At 54.5% G+C, this 23,311-nt stretch overlaps 1 protein-coding gene across 1 annotated transcript in view; it reads left to right on the top strand.

Moving 5' to 3' along the window:
- The first annotated feature begins 352 nt into the window (after positions 1 to 352).
- LOC122392673 (proline-rich protein 36-like) overlaps positions 353 to 23,311 on the top strand; it is a 50,887-nt gene continuing 27,928 nt past the window's right edge. Inside the window, exons 1-2 of the mRNA XM_043387810.1 lie at positions 353 to 1,106; positions 18,352 to 18,523. Of these exons, the coding sequence (XP_043243745.1) occupies positions 827 to 1,106; positions 18,352 to 18,523 (452 nt within the window). The 5' untranslated portion in view covers positions 353 to 826. The remainder of the gene's footprint in view (positions 1,107 to 18,351; positions 18,524 to 23,311) is intronic.

Below are 23,311 nucleotides of genomic sequence, written 5' to 3'. Positions count from 1 at the left end.
TACGTACTTTTGTCCGTAACCCAGAGACCAAGGCCCTAAAACATAATAGAGACGATGCCTGTCAGTGAGCTAGCGACATCTATAATTGCCATATTTTGCTGACATCTAGTGAGTGAAGTGGAAACTATTTTTAGAGGTGATTTCCCCTCTAAAATCATTTATTTTCCCAATTCTCCTCACTTACCTTAGCGTAAGGCTTACTTTTTGAAATATATGGCTGATTTAAGTTATCTTGAATATTATTTTTCGGAAAATAATACAATAATGATAAATAGCAACATTTCCCAAACAACGCGGATAGCCAGGGAAACTCGTGGTAATGACGCACTGGCTCGCCAGTATTGTAGCGTTTGTTGTGGTTGCCCGAGGCCGCCCGTGCGCTCGTCGCGCGCAAAGTCGCGCGTGTCCCTACAAAGTGGTGAGACGCGTAGTGGTAGCAAAGGGAGGGTAGCGAAAAGTGGTGAGATTGTTTTCGTTCGTTTTATGTTTTGCTGACATGTTGTTGTCTGAGCTGTAACTCAGATGCTTCGTGAAACTTGTTGCGGTATGAAACGGTGCCAGCTTTCGGCACAAATCTTCACTCGTGACTTGTGGCAACTGGTAGGTGAAGACTGATCCGTCTTTGGATGAAGTTCGGTGAGGACGGAGTGATATGGAGCAAGCGTAAAGGTGGAGTGACGACGCTGCCGAGACGGAGCGCAAGCCAGCGTCAGCGTGGCGCTAGGCGGAGTCAGTGGTAGCGCTGCGGAGGTGCAGTGCTAGCGACAGTGTGGCGGTGGGCGAGCAGTGAGGAGGTGCGGGCCGGGGCTGCGCTCGGTGATTGACCATGCCGTTCTATCTGCGACACATTTCCCCGCTGCAGCTGTGCGATGGCCGGCCTCTGCCCGGTCAGGGTGATGGCGGGGATGAGAGCTGCGCCGCTGCCAACGCAGCGCTCACCACTGCGCTGCACCAGCTCTCCAGTCTGGTGCTGGCGGCTGAGGATATTTTCGAGGAGCTGCACGACAGCTTTGTGACCGTCTCGGACCGAGCTCAGGTCCTGCGGAACCGCGTGGAGGTGGTCCGACGCAAAGTGGTGCAGCTCAAGAACACAGACACGCCGATACGTAAGTGTTCTGATTTTCTGTCTATTTCTGTGAGCGCGCCCCCTCAAATGACGGGCTTTATTCTGATTCTCCCCTGTGTGAAACCAGATGTGTTCCTCATCACAGCAGAGCGGCGTTCTTTTCTCTATTTTCTTGTCATTTTCGGTCGCCGGACGTGCAAGTTTATAGCTGACAGTCGCTGACGCCTGATAGAGCTCCACCCAAGGCTATATATTATAACCCCCCACCTCCGATCGTCCACCGGACTGTCAGCTGCGATCTGCAGGCCCTGCTCAGAGCCGCCGGGGCACGCTCGTTAGGGCAGTCACTGCGCGCTGATAAATGACATTCACCAAATAGCATTCACATGCTGCAGCGTTTTGTGAACAGAACAGTTTGTTTCATTCATGCTATCCTGTTCTGTATCATATAATGGATACTGCACAATTCTCGATTTCCAGATTGGTGGCAGCCATGGAAGTCTGCTATTACGATGCATTTGCGGGTAATTAATGTTGGAAATTAAGGCGGAGGCTTGGGGTGCGCCGCCACCTTTTAACGACCACACAACCAGCATTAGAAGCGTGCTGAAGTGACAAAAGGCACGCTCCTTCCCTGTAAAGGTGACCGTATCGGCTGAATCACCCAACACCGTTCCAGAAGTATTGCTGTCGGTTTCCTTTCCATTGAGGAAACTCCCAGAACGACGCAGGAAACTCTGCGCTCTATTCAGACACGGACACACATGTCCTGATGGCTGACTGAACGGCCGAATGTGTCACTAAAGTCCACAGGCAGCCTCTGAAGGTCGAATGCTGGAGCCGCTCCTAGAAGGGGCTCCTCCCAGCGCCGCCCTCACAAATGTATGGACGGCCGCTCCCCATGTGCCGAGTTTGCACCCATCCCTGTCCTGACCGAATGCGGCGTCATTCGTGTCGCCCCCGCCCTTAGATATGCTTACCAAGCAGCCAGAGCTGCACAGCTGAATATTTTGTTCTTTGTTGACGTCTGTTCTTCTGTAGCTCGATGACATAGACGGCAGTGTCATGTCAGGTCAGAATCTTGCTTACCACCAGCTAACTAAGCGTGTTTACAAACGCTGGGCTATTGACTAAGCTTGTATTGAGCAGTCCATGGGTGCTTTTCACAGCGATCGATCGTAACGTATCGGCGGCGTCTGGGCGTCGCTGATGTGGGCGACGCCAAGACTCCATGACCTTTCGAGCCAAATAGCTCGAGTCAGTTCAGGATAGTAGGTTATTCAGGCTACAGGGGAGGTACGATTTCAAACCGACCTGAATATCTGTGGAATATATACTTAGCTTCTTCGCTGAACGGTATCTAGCGTCACGGATTAATAGTTTCCAATGGACGTTGATTGGACCGCGCGGGCTCCCGGCATTGTCCGGAGTCGGCTGACCGGCACGGTCGGACCCTGGTTAGCACAAATTAGCCTGTGTAACGGGACTACCCAACGCCGCCGGACCCGACCGGCTCCGCTGACACAAAGAAACGACGCCACTGGGCTCTGTCCGGCACTGGACCCGATTCTCCGGCACGTGTTACGAGGTCCGGAGTCGACCTCACCTCGGTGGAGCACCTTTTTCTGACCTTTCCCCGCTGCGCGCCGGTTGGTGCGCAACCTCAGCGCCGACCCGACTGGTTCCCGTTACCTTGTTGTTCATGTGCCGGCGTCGGGCAAATTCTCGACCCCAGGCAAGCTTTGTGCCGGTCAGGTGCAACTCTAGGTTAGTCCCAGGCTTAGGTATTAGTTAGAGGCTCCGACCGGGAAATGGATCGTGTTGTCCGCACAGAGTTTGAGTTTTATCCGGCCCTGTACCGATGACCAACCAAGACACTCCCCGTCCCAACCCCAACGTCCAGCAATCCGATGCCGGATGTGTTTGTGGGACATCTGAGCATGCCGAGACGATGGTATGTGTGAGCACCAACAGGCCATTTCGTCTCGGGTTTCCTCTGGCCGTCTGCCCTCCCGTCAGACCGTCTGTTGCTCAGACAGATCATCTCATCTGTCGACGCGGAACAGCCGCGATGTCTCGCCCGCACCGCGCCCAGACGGTGTCAAATAGCCGACGCAGCGAGCGCTTCAAACGCCGACTCCGTCTGCTGAAATTGGAGCCGATCGGTTTCAGAATCTGTCGCTCGGACGAGTGACGGTCTGCGTCGCTGCCGGATGTGTTGCATGCTGTTTCTCCCCCCTCCATTGCTGCATCAGCTAGGCGTCTGAAGCAATGTTGAGTTGTGGCACGAGTTGAATCGGTCGAAAATTACGACCTCATTTTACCTCATCTGTACCTCTGTTTTGGGAGCAGCTGGTGCTCGGTCACGGTCCCGCCTCCGTGCTCCGCAAACAGCTGCCGTGCGGTCCCGCCCCCTCTCAGCCACCTGCCTCCGCCCCTTCGCGTGCCCCCCCCCCCCTCCCTCTACAGACAGTGATGGGCCACAGACGGAAAGTTAGGACTTCTTCCATTCGTTTCTCTCTTCAGAGCTCAGACCGGATCAGAAGGCGATATTTTCTACCAGTCTAACCCAATCGACCTGACACGACATATCACCAGGTCACGGCGCATCGTCCAACTCCAGTCACACTATATTTCGGTCGGATCACTTTTCCCGGCGACCAGAAGTGTCTGTATGTCCTGTCTGCATGTCCTTAATAAATAATCACCCTAATCGGCCAGTCGCGTCGTTCTTCTCCCGCGTTGATGACGTCATCCCGGATGTTCGGCCCCGTGGACATCCTGTCCACTCGACCAGCCCGCTCCACACCTGGCAGCGCTCCCCCTCTCCCCTTCCCCTGTCCTCTCCCCAGGTGGACGGTAGCCGGCTGTGGCTCGGTGTCCTGTCGTTAGTTCGTTACCCTACCCCTATCGGCGCGTCGCCCACAAACAGGCGGTGATATGCGTCATCATGACCTTTGTCATCAGGTTCTAACCGCGGACATCGACTGTCACCATCCATGACGTAGATGTCAGGCGCCCTGGCAAAGCCGAGGGGGCGAGACTGATTCATGGCTGCGTTCGACTCCAACTCATGTTGCCGAGCGCCGGGAGAACCACAGGCATCGCACGTCAAACGCAGCGTTTAATTAAATTCAGCTTACCATTTTTACACGCCGGTTCCGGAATTCAGCTTAGCCTGGCAGTTACGGTGGTTTCATGGCGAGGGCTGGGGCCGTTTTCGGGGGTGTTTTCAAGGCGGGGATTACGATGACGTCATAATAACAGTTGCCATGCCGACCAGGGCTTTTACTAGCACCCTGGGTGGGCCGAATGATTGGTGTGATTTGCTAGAACCGGTCCTGAACGCACTTGATCCGCCAGTGCTACATTTTTGGCCAGCGCCGCTGTGTCATACGAGTATATGTATGTAGACTCGTCGCGAGCTGAGTCGAGCAGAGACGCCGACAGCGCATGTCGGCACTCAGGGAATCTGGCGGTCATTCCTCCGCTGCCAGCCACACCTGCAGTGTACGGAGAGCAGGCGTGGCGCCGGGAGAGGGAGGGGGAAAGAGGGGGAGATAACGGGCTCGGTGTATTCCTCTGACGAGGGAGAGAGCTGCACGGCGCGCGTGCTACTCTCATTACCGAGCAGGAAATAGACCGACACGCGGGCGGAGCAACAACCGGGCAGCTGGCCCTGGGCTCACCGAGGACGATTAGCACCGTCCGTAGGAGAGCCCGGCGGCGCTCCCACCGAGCCAGAAATGCCTCTGAAGGTGCTCTTTATGAGCTGGAAGAGAAATGTTGTCCAGGGCTGAGAGGATCGTAATGCTCCTCAGAGCTAGAAAATATGACGATCTACCTCAGCGTTCTAAGATATTGACACGCTTCAAAGCTGGGAAGATCTGACGGTGTTCCACTGATGTGTTGGGATGTTTCTTGAGGGATCGGCAAGTCTACGGATGAGTTCGGGTCAAGTTAGCAATAAACCTGCTGATTCTCCACAGAGCTGGGAGTCGATCAGCTGACGCCGCTCTCAGAGCTGAGAGATCAAACTGCGCCTCTCTCGACCGCCACGACGGCGTGGTATGCTGATGGTGTCCCGTGGAGGTGTCAGTAACGACCAGCTTGGACCACTGACCTGACGACCTGAGTGGGTGTGCGGGTAGACCAGATCGGACTCTGGCGCCAAAGGTCCGACCGGCACCTTATCAGTGTGGGCCGCCGATCAGGATAGGGATCAGGACAACTGGGCTAGGGCCTGGCTTTGTATAGATTTATGAATCCCGTAGAGACAAAGAAATACGGATCCAGCTAGGGCGTTGATTTTCCGGGGATATAGTCTACCTTTCGCTAATCGGTATTACCCCAATCCAGTTCGATTTATGTGGGTATTTAATTTTCGGAGGCCAGTGTGCGGCTGGTTGCGGTGTGTTCGTTCACTCGACAACTGGAGCTGAGCGGCATGGTGGTGACAATTGGACAAACATTCTGTCGGGCAGACTAGCTTGTCACTGTCACCGGACTGTCTGCCGGCAGTCTGTCAGTCTGGTGGTCCGGGTGGGCCCGATCGCCTGCCGTCACCCGGTCAGCGGTCCTGCAGTGCGGCTGTGCCGTGCACAGCTCGGAGATCAATACACCCAGGTCGTCGCCAGGGTCGACGGCACCCAATTACGGCCTGGTTATTGGCCCGGTGGCAGGTAAGGGTTGAGTGGGCACCGATTTTATGACCCGACCGCCCCACTACGGCCCTGGAGACATGTCAGGGCTGCGGCGTCTATTGGAGCGCCGGGACACTCTTAGTTTATTTACTCGTGTTATATTTTATTAAATGATTTTGGCGATCGGTAGGATATGGCGACTGGTTGACCTGACCCTGTTACTTTTTCGATTCAATTATTTTGTTTTGGTGGTTGGTGGTGTATGGCACTGTCAGAGTGAAATACTGGTCGACTAGTCGTAACGAGCCTGTTCTGGTTGCACTAACTTCGGTGAATGTGGAATGAAGCCTTCTGTGTTGGCCAGTCTGGGTCAGTCTGACAAGACCTGCTGGATTAGACCTGGCTCAGTCCTTTTTAACAGGTCTGGGCCAAAAGTCAGTCTTATCTTGTCTGATTCAGTCATGCCATGATATCTTTGCTTTCTATGATGCTGGCTGGTTCAGTTTAAGTTACCAGTGGTCCGACTGTTTTGCTTCAACCCTGTACTTACAAGTGCTGCAGCCACACTGCCACACTGTTCCAGGCAGCAGCAGCGCTGGACGAGCCGTCCCAGCTCCCATCCCGACCGCGCTGATCAGTATGTGCGACCGTTGGTGGCCATCAGCCTCCCATCACCCAGCCACGCCAGCCATCACCTGATATCATCTGAATGGCTGCGTCACTCCATCACCCGATCACGTTATTTGTCCCATGACCTGTCGCTCCATTCAATCTCCAACACAACGACCGCTATGTAATGGGTGCTTCTCTTCGCTACTGTCATCTCCAATCTCCATCTCCTTCATCTTGCTCTCCCCTCTCCCTCCTCTCTTTCTTATTTTCTTTCTTTCTGTCTTTGTTTCTTTCTTTCTCTCTCATCCTCTCTCTCTCTCTCTCTCCTTCTCCCTCTCACACTTGCTTTCCCTCTTCCTCTTTCCGTCCCTGGGTCTGTCCCTCTCCCTCCCTCCCTCATCTCTCTCTCCTCTGGTTGTCTCCTCCCTCAATTACAGCCCCGTTGAGCGTTACCCGGACAGCCCGGCTCGCCATTATAGAGATATCCGGCAGGACGCTCCTGCATTAATTAACATTCCTTCCGCGGTGCCACCGCGCGACCAACAACGAACCGGTCCGCTCTCCGGCTCTAACGCTCTCCTGGATGGTCTGTACACTCACCGTGTGACGTCATAACATGGCTGGGGCTCAACATGGAGAGGTGTGGTCTTCAGATCGTCGGTCAAAAGGATTTTTAATGGCTGTCGCGGCTGAGGACATCGAGCTTATTTTGAATGATGTCTGAAATAATGAAGATATAGTGCTTCAGGAATGTCCCATCTATTGAAAAGCCGTCCCGCTATGGGTTGACGTCATGTCCTTCTCGGGCATGCATTGCGAAAGACTGTTGCAAAGACATGCATTGCCTTTGGGATAAGGAACAGGCTTGAGCAGAGTATGCCCACTGCCCAGCCGCATGTATGTAAGTACCACAAGATCGGAGCATAATTACACTGAGGCGTCGTCGTTCTTCTTGTTTTCTCGTGCGGTTATCTGTTACCTACTGTCTGCTCGAATCAACTGGTAGGTAAATACACACCTTTGTAGACATGACTTTGTACAGTTTGTAGACATGAATGTTCGAGCGTTGAGTGTGTACCTACCGTTATGCTTCGATAATCATTCAATACATAAATGTAATCACAACGATCAATTGAGCTACCACTAGGCTGCAGCCGGCGTCGACCACATGATCCCTTTCAGAATTCTTTTGTGACCCCGGCAAATATGACGCTAGATATAAGACCTCATGGAATGTGTGCAATCATTGAAACTTGTCGCAACGTTTCTGAGTGCTCAAATGTGCTGCAGTTGAGTCTATCGCAATTCTAGTCTATATATTGACGATCCAAACTCTGCTACCACCCTCATTAGCTGCAACTGCCGCTCTTCAGCTAATTAGTCGGGCTTGCCCGGCTGGTTTGATGACTTCAGATAGCCTGATTACGTCCTATCTACCAGTAGGTAATGTGTCTCCGCTCCATTGGTGGGAAGACGCTCCTTCGAGTGTTATTGTCCCAAAGTTTGCATCTTCGTTAGGCCTGTTCTGTCATACTGCAGCTGTCAGATATATGTCAGCCAGCTGTCAGGGTGGTGTCAGACAGCCCTCAGACCGACCTCAGACAGATGACATCCCAGGTGCGCCATGGACCGTGTCGGTGTCATGCCGGCGTCTCTGGGCTATGATGGCTGCATCAGCACCTATCAGCTGCAGCTATTCAAACAGAGACCGTCGTGTCGGTCCGGTAATCTGCTGTTTGTTCGGGCATTAGGTGCTGATCTGCCGACGGACTGCGGACCGGTCAAGGGGGGGGGGGCACTCGTGCTGCAAAAATAGCCCGATAAGCCGTACCAGCCAATCATTGCAGCAAAGAGTTCACTCTTGCCTTATATGGAAAATCGAACTGAACTACACGTGCTGTGTTAGGAGGCTTGTGATTGAAATGATAATCTCCCAGTCATTTTTGGCTGAATTCACGCCTTAGTTTATTATAATTTTATGCAACGAAGAGACTAGAATAGTGTCAATGTCCTGTAGTCGTGCTTTCTACGCAGTCTTCAACACGTGATTCGAACCTAATCAGCCAATTAACTCTAATAATTATCTCGTTAGCAGTTAGTACTGGGGAGAGTCTTTCGTAGGAGTCCACGATAAAGCTGTCGATCACGATCGAGATACAGCTGCGACGGTGGCCGACGGGGGTCGAAGAAGGTGTGGATGGAGATGGGTGAAAGACTGGAATAGAGACTGGCGCCGTCTGTTATATGTCTTCTCGCTCTTGGCGGCACGATTTATGTCTAAACAAAAGTGAGCTGCTGAATATGACTCGCGCCCCAATTTGTTCGGTCATCAAACAGCGGTGTCAAGGTGTGTTTACACGATCTCGTCTTGCTTATGTCGTGAAATGGACCCAGACGACATAAAACCAGGCATGCAGAATCCAACAGGTTCGCATACTATGAAGGTTATGAGTGTCATCATGCAGATTGGATTTCACACATTGCAACTCATCCTCCGCTTCTTACGAGCGTGATTTAGCTTCTAATGGACTGAACGTCCGCCTTTGAGTACCGGCTAATGTGGGCGAATTCGACACTTTTGAGGTTCCAACAGGGGGTCTGTTCCACTTCATGTGATTAACCACCAGCCGCGTCAGATGAAACACCGCTTGACAGATGCTGACTACTGGTGACATCCTGACACCTGATCCAAGGCCATTGCTGATCTGTGCTAGCCTATGCTGACGCTGCGGACCGATCCTGACCTTTGCTGACCGGTTCTGACCGTTGTTTGCCTATGCTGGCCCTTGTTGACCACTGACCAGTGCTGACTGCCGCTGACCGTCGGTCACCGCCGCGCCGGTCGGGTGGCAGCGCGGCGCGGCGCCCGCCGTCTTGGACTGTTTGGTGTCGCCGCGCTGGTGTCACTCGCCAACTGGGCTGTCGCCAGTGCGGGCCGGGCCGGTGTGACGGTCACTGCCGCCGGCAGTCCGAGGGACGACGACAGCAGCGGTCGCTGTGTGCGGGCTGGCACGGGCCTGAGAGGGGCAGGAGGAGCCTTGTTTACCAATGGAACAGGTCCATGCTCATTTTGCTCAACTCGAGAGGGTTTGTGTGCTTAAATTTTCGGCCAGTGCAATGGTCATCGAACAAGTCTCCGCACATGCCAACCGGTTTGTTATGACTCTCAGAACGGGATCACAATTCCAGCTGAAATTAGTCACCGAAGGAGTACAGTGCTTGGTGCACAAACCCATTCAATTACAGGTGGAGGTCGGATCCGTCATCCGGGCCCCGGGCGGTCTCCAGTGGTGAATCAGGACCGGCTTGGACGGTCCTGAGTGGTGGTCCCAGCCGGTCCTGGGTGATTAGGGTCGGCGGAAGGGACGGTCGGACCACCCACATACCACCGAGATCAGACCGTGCTCGCCGCACCGACACAATGACCAATGCTACGCACCTATCACTGACAGAGGGCGATTTACTGACCGGGAGACTGTCCGCTTCCTCAGCCAGCAGTACCCCGGGATAAAGGAAGGTGATTTCTTGAGGGCCACAACGCTGGGCCGACATCCTCAGGGCCGACAGCCAAGAGCCGCGCCGTGCCGCTCTGTCGTCTCATCTAGCCCTTCAGTCGCCGAGGCGGTGTTCCACCTCAGCCGGCTTGATTGAGTTTTTGTGCCCGAACGGCGGCCGTGTCTGTCGGCACAAAAAGTTCAGTTCTCCATGCCGAGCACCCGTACCGGTCGGCCGCTCCTCACGCCGAGAGGAGTTCAGCCACGTCATCCTCCTTCGAAACTGTCGACAGGCGACGGCCGGGATCACTGTAGGGATCAGTCTCGATTCTCGGCAGCCAGCTGTCTTCTTGCAGAAATGGAGTGCAGTTTCACGTCGTCATCAGTCCTGTAGAAATGAGTTTCTATGCCCGTCATCCAGCTGTCTTGCAATGCAATGTCAATCTCAAGCAGAACTATCATTACCGTGTTGAGGTGCACTGAGCTACAAATGAACAGCCAGCAGCTTTATATAAATGGATCACAGTCGTATTCACTCAGAGAAAATCCTGTATAGTTGGACTGCAATCTCCTGCAAACAGCAATCTTGTTGGACTCACAATAGCAGTGGCACCTGTAAAGCAGTGGCACAGACCGAGCTGTGCAATGTGCAATGTGCATATCAGGACCTTATGCATCATGGCCGTTGCGTCTGTTGTGCCTTTCCCTTGCTCTGATTCAGCCCCCACACACCCACCCCGATTGATCCGATCAGCATACTTGTCCGACATTTGAGCGGCCACATCTCTGGAACATCTTAACTCTATAGCGTCTAGAACATCAGGTCACATCTGAGGCCTGAGGAACACTGGAAGGCGCTCTGACGCCCCGCCATCATGCAGATGATTGGTGCGGGCGATGCTTCGTCGTTCGCTAGACGGCCGTCTACCGAACGACGGTCTACCGTCGACGGTAGCATTCATTGCACTTGCCCGAACTAGATATTTCTTGCACACCTAAACCTATTTACCTGGACTATTCAACACGTTCTCAGTGGACTACCCGGACCCGTTCACCCTGCAACCTCAGGTCCAATGCGCCTTTCACAGCCCAACCGCGTTCAGTCTACGCATGTAAAATGTAAGCACCTTGAAGATCGCAATCAAACCTAGTCCAGTAGCCTTCGCTGTCTTTGTGTGTTATGCGTATGGAAAACAGCCTTCCCATGTGTCGTGCAGTCGTGTTTGCACTGTGCGTGCATGAGAACCCACTGCCCACTCCCTGCAGCCCGACAGCCGTGTGTGAGTACTACTCAACTCGCTCCCAGCCCGGCAGCGTGCGCCGTGCAGCAGCGGCGGCCGGTTATCGGACCGAGCATCTCCGCCTGTGCGCTCAGGGCCACTGGAATGTGGGTCGGCCCGCGGCCCAGCCGACCGCCCTCCCCGAGATCGCCTTACCTCCACCTGGATCGCCCCTCCCCTCCCTCCTCCCCGCTCCCCCATCCGGGAGATCGCTCTCGCTGCGGTGCGCTCTCGCCCCGCGCGCTGGATGGGACGGGGTAGGTCGGTTCAGTGTCTTGGTTGTTGTTTGTTAGACTGCATCCTATGATTGATCGTTTAGGTATTGTCGGATGTCACTTGTTATCCTATCCCAGTAAATGTGGTACGCTGTGGACTAGGAAATAATATGCGGACTTGCTCTGACGAAACGTGTCGGGACTTAAAAAAAAACTTCAATTTGTGGAAGGTGTCACAGCGTCACGAGAAAATCTAGACAATCTGTCAAATGTCGAAGGTATGTACTTAGATGGTCGTTTTTATTAGATACAGTTTAATCGATGATTCAGATCTGATTGAACATTTTTTTTTTGCTCCTGCAGCTAAGCAATGCACTGCTCCACAAGTACAGAGCTGTACTTGTGGAGCAGTGCAGATTCCAGCTCTGGAATCTGAGTCCTTAACTTTTATAGTTAGGCCTGGGGCAATATGTTGGCCACTTTCATAACATTGCGGTGACGGGGCTTTACTTTTTTAGATCAGCCCAGTCTTAGATTTATGGCTGCACAAATACCTACCAATCAAAAGAATGTCTCAAAACATCTGGAGACTGTCTTGCGACAAATGATTGACACATGATCGTGATCTTTGGATCAGCCGTGCGTACTACCTAAAAGCGCTGCTGTGACCTACTGTGACACATGCCGCCATTTCAGCATATTCGTGGCGTCATCCCCATTCCCGTGTGCTGAGTGGTGCAATTAATGACGGACACGGCCATTTATCAAGCAGGCGATGCCGCCCATTCCAGCGCATATTTCACCTACGCCAAGTGTCGTTTGGCAGTGAAAATTTACGGCAGTTTTATGCGCGCGTGCGCCTGGCGAATGGCCAGAGGTGCGGCGCAGAAACTCGGCGAAAGGAAAAGACGATGGGTTGACCCCGTGACATGTTGCACAAACATGTAACGTCACAGGTAATTACTTCTCTTTGTATGAGTGGGACTGGCTGGAGAGAGTTGCCTGGTAGTGTCGGGTTCTCCGCCAATTTTGCGGCCTGCCTGATGCATTGCTCGGTCCAAGCTAAAGGGGTTACGACGGCCCGCGCCTTGTTAGATTATTATTATGGTTTTAATTGATAAGCAGGAGCCTAGTATTCTGCAGTGTTGCGAAAGACATGCTATTTTCCCTATTCATGTATCCATCAAAATCTAACTTAAACGTTTAAACTGTGCCATTTATATCGAGAAATTCTACGGAGAATTCGGCGTTGTTCTACAGAACCTATCATCACACTACAGATTGACGCACAGTATGTGTGTTTTATGTATGCATTCATTGCATACCTACCAGGGGCGGATCCAGCATTTTGCCAAGGGAGGGGCTATTCCGAATCGGGGGCCCCCCATCGATGGGGGCCCTACCTACCCCCAAAAGTTTAAGCCTGGATTTCGTCCACTTTATTTTTGGGGGCCCCCTATCATGCTTTTTTGCAAAAAAAAGAAAATGAGAAAGTCGCCCGGGGGGGGGGGGCGCTATAGTCCCTATCGCCCCCCTGGATCCGCCCCTGCTAGGAGGCCTTGTATGTGAACTAGGAAGCCCTCTGTGATAGCTAGGAGGCCCTCTGTGCAGATGCGAGCGCAGGCCCTCAGTACAGACTTGGAGACCCTTTGTGTGGATGCGAGTGGAGGCCCTCTGTGGAGATTAAGAGGTCCTGTGTTGGCGAAGAGGATATCTGTGCAGGCTTGGAGTCCCTCTGTGCAGGATAGGAGACCTTCTGTGTGAGTTAGGAGGCCCTCTGTGTTGGCTAGGAGGCCCTTTGTTCGGATGCGAGTGGAGGCCTCTGTGTAGGCTAAGAGATTTTGTGTTTGTTAGGACATCTGTGCAGGCTTGGAGGCCCTCTATGCAGGTTAGGAGGCCCTGTAAAAGTGGTCATCTCTGTGAGTATAAGAGACCTCCAAGTTATGAAAAGCTTTACCAATCTTCTAACAAAGAAGTCTTCTCAGCTAGTCTTCTAAGAAATAACTAAGTGGGTAGGTTAAAAAAAAACTCATCGGATTTCGGCCACTTTATTTTCAGGAGGCCCCCTTTTCAGCTTTTTAACTTTTTATTTTATTTTTGAAAAAAAAATCGGCCAAGGGGGGGGGCCATGGCCCCCATGGCCCCCCCCTTGTATCCGCGCCTGATACCTACTGTTTTTTAGGAGCTCTTGAGACCTGGCTCTGACACCACATACCGAGGGGCGGGCTACCGATACAACTTTTATCGATCCCGATCCTTATCGATCGCACACCGCTGGCCTTTACTGCAGCTGCTGTGGGGTGTGAGAGCTCCGAAGGCTGGGTGTTCGTTTCGAGACAGGCATTGGTTGTGTGGTGTGCCAGATTGGGACAAGTACAAGATGCGCATTGTGCAATCTGTAGTACATACCGGGACAAATTGTGTCTGTGAAACAGGGACAACCACTGACTGTGCGGGCTATAAGATACGGGAAAACAATTTGTCTCGCAGAAGACAAGATCTTTTTCTTCTCTCTCGCTCCGGCTTTCTCTTTTAATGCTTCTATGGGTAACTTCGAAAATAGGCTGGAGTATTTATGTTCTCTTAGGCCCGGTTCCGACTACGGTCACTTCAGGCCCAATCAGGCCCAATCATCCCAAAAAAGGCTGGAAAAGGCGTTCGGCCTGACGACATGCCAGTACGAACCGGAGCGCCTGATCCGGCCTGAACCGGCCTGATCAGACCTATCATACTCACGTCCCACATTCATTCATAACTTCATAAGCAACAGTTTTTTTCTTTTAATGATAGCTCTTGTAGTCAGGAGACGCATCTCCTGGTCTTTCTTCGACGAATGTCAGCTCGTTATCATTGACTGTTAGTTGTTACCCATAAACACTGCAGTGACGTTCGTTGCTGAATTGTACATGTCCGGAGTGGCGTGTGGCGTGTCGGCTAAGACCGGCGGTATCTGAGGCCCCGACAGCACCCCATTCGACTGTCGATTGGACACTGGCATGTTATCGTATGGCAATCGGATAGGCGGTTACGGGGCACGCTACGGGAGTCGTGGGACGTTGACGAGACCACTGGGTATCTGTAGCTGACATAGGTAGATGCATGGTGCATATATGCACCATGTATCATGTAAGATACATGGTGCATATATGCACCATGTATCATGTATACTTATTGCTACATTTATGTACGTCTGAAGTAGGCATTAATTAAATCTTACCAGGTATGTGCATGCCTCAGCTTCTTAAATAGATATACCTCACTCATGAAACTGCAATGAGACTCGGTTAGCTGCAATGAGATACAACTGCCAGTAGGTATAGCTATGACTCGAAGCTGGGTCGTTGTTCAATGTATGCTATCCAAATCCAAAATTAATTCAATTAAATCCAAATCCAATCCAAATCCAAAACACCAATCCAATCCAATCAAATCCAATCAAATTCAAAACAAAATGCCTACAGTAGGCATTGTCGATACATGGCTCTGTAGTCTTTCCTTAGCAGCCAGAGCCTCACAGCATGTATGTGTAAGTACGAGAGCCGTCCACTGGCCACGCTGTACCCGGTCCCAAGCGCCTGTATGTGTACGGGTCCCCGATCACACTGTACCCAGTCGCCAGCCCCTGTATGTGTATTGTGTACGGGCCCCCGGTGACACGGAGCCCAGTCCCCAGCGCCTGTATGTGTACGGGCCCTCAGTTACACTAGGCCCAGTCGCCAGTGCTGTCCGGCAGTCCGGGCACGTCCGTCCGCCGGTCGGCCGCGCTCGCCGGCCGCCCGGTTATCGGCTCTCGCCGCGCCGAGAGACGGTGTACGGTATGCAGGGCCGCCACCGCAGCACCGGCAGAGGCAGCTGAGGCCGCTGACCCGACCCGCCTGCAGGAGCGGCCCGGACCTCCGCCGTCCTTTTCAGTCCGTCCCTCCATCCCCCTGCCTCCGTCCCCCGTTTGGGAGCACCGCTCACACCTCTCAACTCGCTCCACTCCGACAGTCGTCCCCTCCGTCCCCCTCATTCCGTCCCTCAGCGCAGCCGTCCCTCCGTCCCCCGTACGGGCGCACCCCGCACTCAGTGCCGCCCCGATAGCCAGCCCCTCCGCCCTGCCTCTCTACCGTCAAACACCTGCGTCGAACGGGTGTGCCGCTCGCCGTGCTCGAGTGATTGCGCAACACGCCAGATATGTGTTTCTCCCTTCCTGCAAGCCTCGCCTTACGCTGCTGACCGCGATATGGCATGCAACTTGCAGCTTTCTGTCCCCTCTGGCCTCTGATCATTTCACCTGCAGCGTCTTTGACTGTATCAGAGACACGTGCAGTGTCTCTACCTGTATGGTTCTGCGTCCAACTCCCTTCTGCGTTGTTCTCGGGTGACTGAAGAGTGAATGCACAATGCACATTCCCTCGCATTCTCAACTCAGCCGATGGTTCCCGGGAAACCTGACTAGTGTCGGACGCCGCTTTTTACCCCCTGTCGTTCGGTGGCTTCTGTTTTGTGCGCCCACGAGCCGAGCAGTGAACGCCGCTCCTGTTCGTCCGATCGAGAGCAGCTGGTCGTCCTGTTCCGCACGATTTACCGACCGGCCTGGCTTTCAACTGAGACAAGGAAAAATGCAAATGGGAGGCGGGCAAAGGTTTTGTTAAAAAGTGGGAATGAGTGGTGGGATCGGGGGACTGCTGTTTTATTATATCACATTTGCAGCCATCTGCTGACTGTGAAGTTAATGGGTTGGGGTTCTTTCCTTTTGGGTTGTCTTGCCGGGGCAGGCCGTAGGAAGGCCGTCCGCATACTCCCTATATCTCGTTCAGAGATATTTACTAGACCCTGATGGGGAGACCCGCTTTCAAAATGAGCGCGTCTCCCTCAATCCCTCAGACCTTGGTGAGTTTGTGCCTTACCGGTGGAGAGTGCTGACGGCTCTTGCAGCTCTCCCCCTCACCGTCAGCCAGTCGGCAGCCAGTTTCTCCGTGCGGACTGTGGAGTGATTGCGGCATGCCTGCCCGTGCGCCGACGCGGCTGCGGGGCTGCCTGTATAATGTGTATGCAGATTGCTATAGGTACGGTGGCGCGGTCCGGTAGTGCACGCGGCTGCGCTGCACCAACTGTGGCATTCCTCCATCCTGCAGTGACCTGCCTGTGAATGGATACTGAGCTGTCAGCGAATCGCGCACCTGCCCGGCTGCTGTCCTTTTTTGACATCGATGTGTGACTTTATCACAGCCGTAAAATGCGGCACGTTTTGCAGATGTCTATCGCAACTTGACGGGGCGCGCTAAGTCATGTTACTGATTGAGGCTGATTGAGGCTGATGAGGAGTATTTTTCGGTTCTACTGTATTCAGTGCGCACGGAGCATTTCACACTGATAGGGGAGAAACGCATAATTTTCCTTTCAATTTGAAGATAACGTCCTATTTGAACCGTCAGCAATACATTAAACCCTCCCCTAAAGGATGTTTTACATTTTATCGCGTTTTCTTTATGTCAGTGATCCAAGAATGCATTCCATTGTATCCAGTAAATTGACGAGCGGGCCCATTATAGGCAGCCTCTGCCTCTTGCCATCAGCTCGGTGATGTCCTCGACCAAGGCCCTAAATACATCCTCGACCATCCCTTCGACACCTCTGTAACGATAGCGGACAAACGGTAACCGATCGGACTGCACGGCGTCCGATTCTCTCCGCGCGGTTGAGCGCGGCCAGGCCGGTCTGTTCTGACTTCTGACGCAGACTCCCCGTTCATGTTGGTCCCGCCTTCTGTGACACGGGGACCACTACTGCCAGTGGTTCACTTGATCCAGACCAGAGACCACGGCGGTCCGCACGAGAGGGGAGAGTCGGCGGTCACGACCTCTGGCCCGGCGCCCCGCCCGGGTCATCAAAGCCGACCGAAACGCTGACAAAAGAGGTGATTTGTCGCGGCTTAGAACGAGCTGGGCGCCCGCTTTTCCCTCCGGCTGGCGGCTGCATTCCTCCGGCTGACTCCGGCTGACCTCCGGCCTTTCTCTGGAGCGGGCCTTTTACCGGGCCCGCGCGGCACAGACCGTCAGACGCGGATTTACTGTGACCCGGTGACGGCTCACAGAACTAGGCTGACGCGCTCATTCAAGGCCGTGCGGCGTGCACTGTCCCTAATCAGGCTGCTTAGTTTATAGGTGCTACGTATGTCGGTCTGAGGAGATACAGCCTCTTACCCCGCCTCCGTCCACTGCTCTGTCTCATAGGGGCTTGTCTGAGGTGCCTGCTGGTGGCTTCATTGCCAGTGAATAGCCAGGAGGCGAGCTGTCTGGGAAGAGCCACCACCCCTAGTCGACCATTGGGGTTACTGGGCCAACCAGCCAGCCGGCAGGCAGGAAGGGTGCTCCTGCCCGGTCGGTCGGCCTTGCTGCGGCCAGTTACTCGCTCGCCGCGGCGTGCATGGTGCAGTGTGGGGCGGGTCATGACCCGCACGGCGCACACCCCGGTGAGTCAGCCGGGTGCGGCCGGGTCGGGTCTCCGGTCGCGGCGCCGTGCCGTCCGCCGTGTGCCGCGGGGTCTCCGGTGTACCGGGCCCCGGCCCAAGGCCGCGCCGCGTGGCCCCGTATTGTTCTCAGACGACCATTGTCACCGGCTCAGTGTCAGCGGGGAGCGGAGGGGAGCAACGAGCGGTACCCTGATGAGCCGCCGTCACAGCTGTGACCTTCGCCACAGTCACAGAGCTGACACACTGTGAGAGCGAACGAGGCTCGTCGGTTGCCTCATGCTCAGTTATCTCTTGCGGGTCCCGGCTCTAAAATGCATTTGATCAGAATTGATGCCCACCTATTTCAGGTGGCTTATACTATCCCAGCTTCATATTTCATTTATGCAGGCTGCCAAAAAGAGGTCAATTCTGTGTGAAGGACCGTCAATATCTACCAATATACATATTGTTATTTCCGCTGAACTTGTAAGTCGCCTTGTTTCAGTGCCGAGTTGCCTGTATTGTGCCATGTCCAAGTATAGCATGTCATGTGCTGATTGCCGCATATCCCCACAGACTCTAACCCTGTTTCTACCCTGTTCCAGCGGAGAGCGATCTGTGCACGTTCAGCCAGCGGACACACCACTTCAGCAGCGTTCAGGAGGCGCCCGATCGGGACATGTTCACGGCAGCCAGCCGGCCGTCGGCCATCCGTCGGCTGTACCGACGGGCCGTGCTCAGTCCGGTCACCGTACTGCGGCAGCTCGACACGTTCAGGTCAGTATGGGGTCAATGGAGGTCAGTGCAGGGTCAGCGGAGGTCAATACGGGGTCAGCGTATTCCAGCAGCTGGACTCGTTCAGGTCAGTGCGGGACCAGTGAGAGTCAGTGGAGGCCAGCGGCAGCCGCCGGCAAGTCAGGGGTAGCTGAAGGTAGTTGCAGCTCAGCGCAGGGAGCGGCAGGTAGCTGGAGGTTCGACGGCAGGTTAGATGGTTAGAAGAGGTCAGTCGTGCTGAGAAGAGGTCGTCTGCTGATCAACAAAGAACGGTGTGGGGTTAACTGAGGTCCAGGAGAAACCGAGGGGCTAGTCACTGCAGAGCCGGTAGGGGCTATGCTTCAGGAAACCCACTACATGCATGGTCAGTAGGAGGTCGATGGTGGGCGTCAGTATTTTATGAGCCGAAGTGTTCATCAGTGCATCGAAATTGTGACAAGATCATGCCGGGTGAGATATTCCGTCGTTTACCCCGACCAGCACTGCGCACCGGTCTGTGACACAGTTCCAGGAGCTTCCCGCTAGGTGTCACTACCTGCCCGGTCGGGCGTGCGAGCCTCCGTACAGCGTCGAACAGCTCTCATAACCTGCACTGGAGTAAAGCCTGAATGGACGGCGGATAACCAAGGTGGCCGGAAATTAACCTGGCGAGACGGGCTTGACTTTGAGGGACAAAAGACAGTGAAACAGCCAGCAGTTACAGACCAGTTTATTCCACCTCGCTCACCTTGGAACAGCGGCCGCCCCTCTCGTCAGTCGGGCAGGAGATAACGTTAGTTGTTACGCGTTGTCACTCCAAATTTCCTGTCTAAATCCGCCTGCATGGTAACGGTTTAGTGGGGATTGTCGGGCATGTTGGACTGAAACAGCCTGTAATGAACCCACGGGGCGGAATGGCGGACTGTGTTGGATGTTCTGGGGAGGGTTATTTAGCTACCTGGACCTACCAATCCTGCCTTTAAACCTGTTTCATGTAGTCCTATGACGAGTTCCCCATGGTTTTATGTTTCTATTTACCACTCATTTACTTTTCGCGTTCATTTCGGCTCTACCGCTGCTGATCGGAGGCCGCCTCTGCTGACCGGAGGCGTGGCAGATGGACAGAGAGAGACTATCGTATCCCCAGTACAGGGGCGGACCGGTTCTGGGTCTGGCCGCCGTCTCCAGACCTGCCGCCGCCGCCCTTCCGCCGCCGCCCCCGCCCCCGTCCCCGCCTGTACCGTGCACAGTGCTCGCAGCATAGTGCACAGGGCACACAGAGAGTGGTTATACATACAATGCCCGAAGACGGACTGATTGATGTCTGTTCAGTCAGGCAAGGTTGTCTTTTCGCTTACATATGCACCGGGCCCGGTCCGACCGGGTCTGGCCTGGCCTGGTCTGGTCTGGTCTGGTCTGGTATGGTCTGATTTGGTCTGACTTGAGGGAGTGTGGAGATCGCACCGTTTAAAGACGCCGTCGATCGTCTCTCGCTCCTGCTCTCTGAACTTGTTTGAGGCTTACTGTCGATATCAACAGCTAGTCGATAGGCATGATCTCATCGAAATGTCATCTGTCTGAGCTGCTAGTTAGTGGGAGGGCTCGATTTCCTGCCTTGTTGCTGGGAGTGGCGGTCTGTCGCTCCCTAGGTTCGTCTAGCCGTCGAGGGGAGAGCCCGGTGTACTGGGCCGTGGGAGTGGGAGCGGTCGATTCCCTTTCCATCTATGCGCTGCTGTTTTAGGCGCTAGTTTCCCCTCTCCAGGGCTGCGGAGTCGATGAATTTTCGGTGACTCCGACTCCGACTCTGACTCCGACTTCCAAAAACCAACGGCGACTCCGGTCAGAACTGTCGACTCCGACTCCAACTCCGTCTCCGTCTCCGACTCCGCAACCCTGCCAAGTCTGCGTAGTCGATGGATTTTCGGTGACTCTGATTCCGACTCCGGTCAGAACTGCCGACTCCACTCCGACTTTGACTCCGCAGCACTGCCCCTCTCGTCCGTCTGACTGGTGATGAGAGCGGCTACTCGTACTTTATCTGAATGGCTGAGAGAACGGTTGATCCGTTACAAGCCATCCATTGACCTGCCTCATTACGAATGGCCAGTGCGCCTAATTGGCCCAACCCAATCGGCGGCTTGATGAGGGTCCATGGCAACCCAGCAGAAGTGGTCACTGGTCAGGCGATGGAACACAGCTCCGGCTGGGATGGGCACTCTAGGGTAGATGTAAATATGCACTGAGGTTATATACCTGCCAGATTGACAACAGGGCGGTCGGGCTGTTGTGGTACCCACCTGCTGTGGCTCCCGCAGGGCAGTGTTATTACAGGTAGCCACCCCATGAGGTCATCCTTTCAGCCAACATGAGAGGGCTCACTCCCGGCTGATGTAATGCTCGGTAGCAAAAGGCAATGGTGGGATGCAAGGGAATGGTGAAGACAGATAGCCAACAAGGTGGCCGAAGAGGTAGCAATGAATGACATTCATCGTATGTCGAACTATGAATGGACAATGGTCACTGAACTAGGGTACATATCTTACATCTAGCAAACAGGTTAACAACCACATGCAAATGGGGTTTCAGCCACCAGGTCCACTAGCACACCTCTGAGCAGTCTCCCAGTCTCTAGCCTTCCCTACCCCCGTCATACCCCGGCTTTGTGTGGAGTGTGAGCTGCACCGTTCGCTCCGTGCCAGCTGTCCTACCCCACCGGCTGTGCGTCGGCTGTAGGCCCCACCGGGGACCATTGTCTCGGTCGCACTCCACTGCCGACATCGTCACGCTCCGCTGCCGCCCCCGTGAGAGATGCTGCCGACCGGACCAGTGTCGTGACGCCTCTGTGACGCTCCTGGGACGCTGTCGTGACGCCCCTGTGACGCCATGTAACCGGACCCTGCCCGAGCGCCTACCGCCGCCGATGGTCGCTCTTGTGCATGCGTGCGTGCGTGCGCTCCCTTGTCTTACGTATTGTACGAGTATTGTATTGTATTACCGTCATGGATAATCCACACGGGGCGTGGCGATTACAGTCCACCTGCCGCCTACTGTCCCTCCGCTAGTCGTCCTTAGCCGCCAATCTCAACGGTATTGGCTCATCTATCTTGTCTGGTGAGAGGTGAACCCACATTTTTTCGTCCCTTCCCGGTGGTCTTCCATGTGTCTTGCCCTTTCAGTCCCTCCCATCCCTTCTCGCACCGAGGTGGTCCCTTTCCCCGTCCCGTTTGTCTCGTACCGGCGGCAGCTCTTTCGTGACCCGTCATTTCCGATTGCTCTCTACCAACATCTCCAAGGTCACGACTGGCCCGCCGCGCTGGCAGCAGGTACTCTCCGCCGGCGTCTTTGTGCTCTTTGTGCGTGCTGCCCGTCACGTTTGTCCCCCGCCCCCTCCCCCTCCTGAGTGTCTCGGTGCTGCCGAACCTGGCCGCTGCCCCTCCCTTCCTCTGCGTGGCCGCGTACCGGTGTTATTGTTTGATCGGCGTTGGTCCACGCTGCGGAATGCTCTGTAAATAATCGGCCGGCTCTTCAGACTGATGGAGTGAGTTGGAGCAGCTCCTTGTTCGGTGAGCGCGCCGCTGTGACGCTGGTGTGACCCGCGGAGTGTCGGTCAAGAGGGTGCCGTGTTGTGCCCTGTAAAACAACAGGTGAACACGGTGAGGTATGCTATGCGTGAATTGCGAGTAATGTTTAATAATTTTGACTCGCCGATGGAATGTTTTAATCGGGTCTGAAATTCAGTGTAAAATCTATGATCATACATGTATTCACGATAAACGACTCGGTTTTCATCCCGCTGCATGTCTATGAATAGCTGGTGGCGGTCAGCATCTAACTTACTCACTCAAACTGCGAGGGTCGAGTCAGAGTGGAAGAGTCCTGCTGACCCAGAAGCGAATGCAGTGATCTGACGTGGTGACTGACGCAGCTATTTTTCCGATGACCTGCTTATCACCCGGCATGGTGATCTGCTCATTGCCTAGGGTTGACCTGCGCACTGTCCCAGCTTTATTATCGGCGCTGCCCCCGCGGCTGGGCGGTAGCCGTGTGTTATCTGCCGGATCAGGACGGGGTGCGATGCATGGAGCGATCGGCTGCTGCGGTGGCTCGTATCGCCCCCGGACGGACCGGTTATACAGGATCGCCGGAGGATCAGTGCGTATTCCGCTCCGTCCGCAACCGACGGTGATCGATCTGACACGGATGTTCGCTCGGAGGCGGCACCGCCCAGCTCCGTGCGGCAGCCGGTTTTCTTCGGGGTGATCTGCTCTCAGACCAACGACTGAGAACATCCTCGTGTGATGATATTTGTGTGGGGAGGATGGATAGCCGAAGTATTATCTTGCGTGCTTGTCCAGTGGAAAAGGATTGACCAGTGCTTACACAATACACATTACACACGACCGTGATCTGCTACCACGAGAGGTGGCAAGCGTTCGTTTACCTCCATCACTTGCGATGACTGTCCCTGCTGGTCCGTTCCTCCCCTCATCGGTCCATATTTAGCTCCTGTCTCCCGCCTGTCCGGGCCATGCTTACCTCTCCCCTCTGGTCCGTCTCCACCTCTCTCCTCCCTCGTTCGTCCGTTCGTCAGTCGCTCTGCGCCCACCGCGCCGTCCGCAGACGCGGCCATCCTGCCTGCGGCAGCTGCTCTAATTGGCACGGCCAATTACAGGTGAACGGCGTGGAACGGCGCGCCGGCGGCGAGGCTGGCGCGCCGCGGGCGTCGCCGTCGCCGCAGCCGACGGAGCGGGGAGCGGTGGCCGCTGACGACCGCAGTGATGCTGTGGCGCCCAGTCGGCTGGACGGGCCGTG

The sequence above is a fragment of the Amphibalanus amphitrite genome, unplaced genomic scaffold, assembly GCF_019059575.1.
Source record: "Amphibalanus amphitrite isolate SeventyFive unplaced genomic scaffold, NRLGWU_Aamphi_draft 000496F_arrow, whole genome shotgun sequence".
In the NCBI taxonomy this organism is placed as follows: Eukaryota; Metazoa; Arthropoda; class Thecostraca; order Balanomorpha; family Balanidae; genus Amphibalanus; species Amphibalanus amphitrite.
Note: the sequence above shows the minus strand (reverse complement) of the source record. Positions and strands in the feature narration are given on the sequence as shown.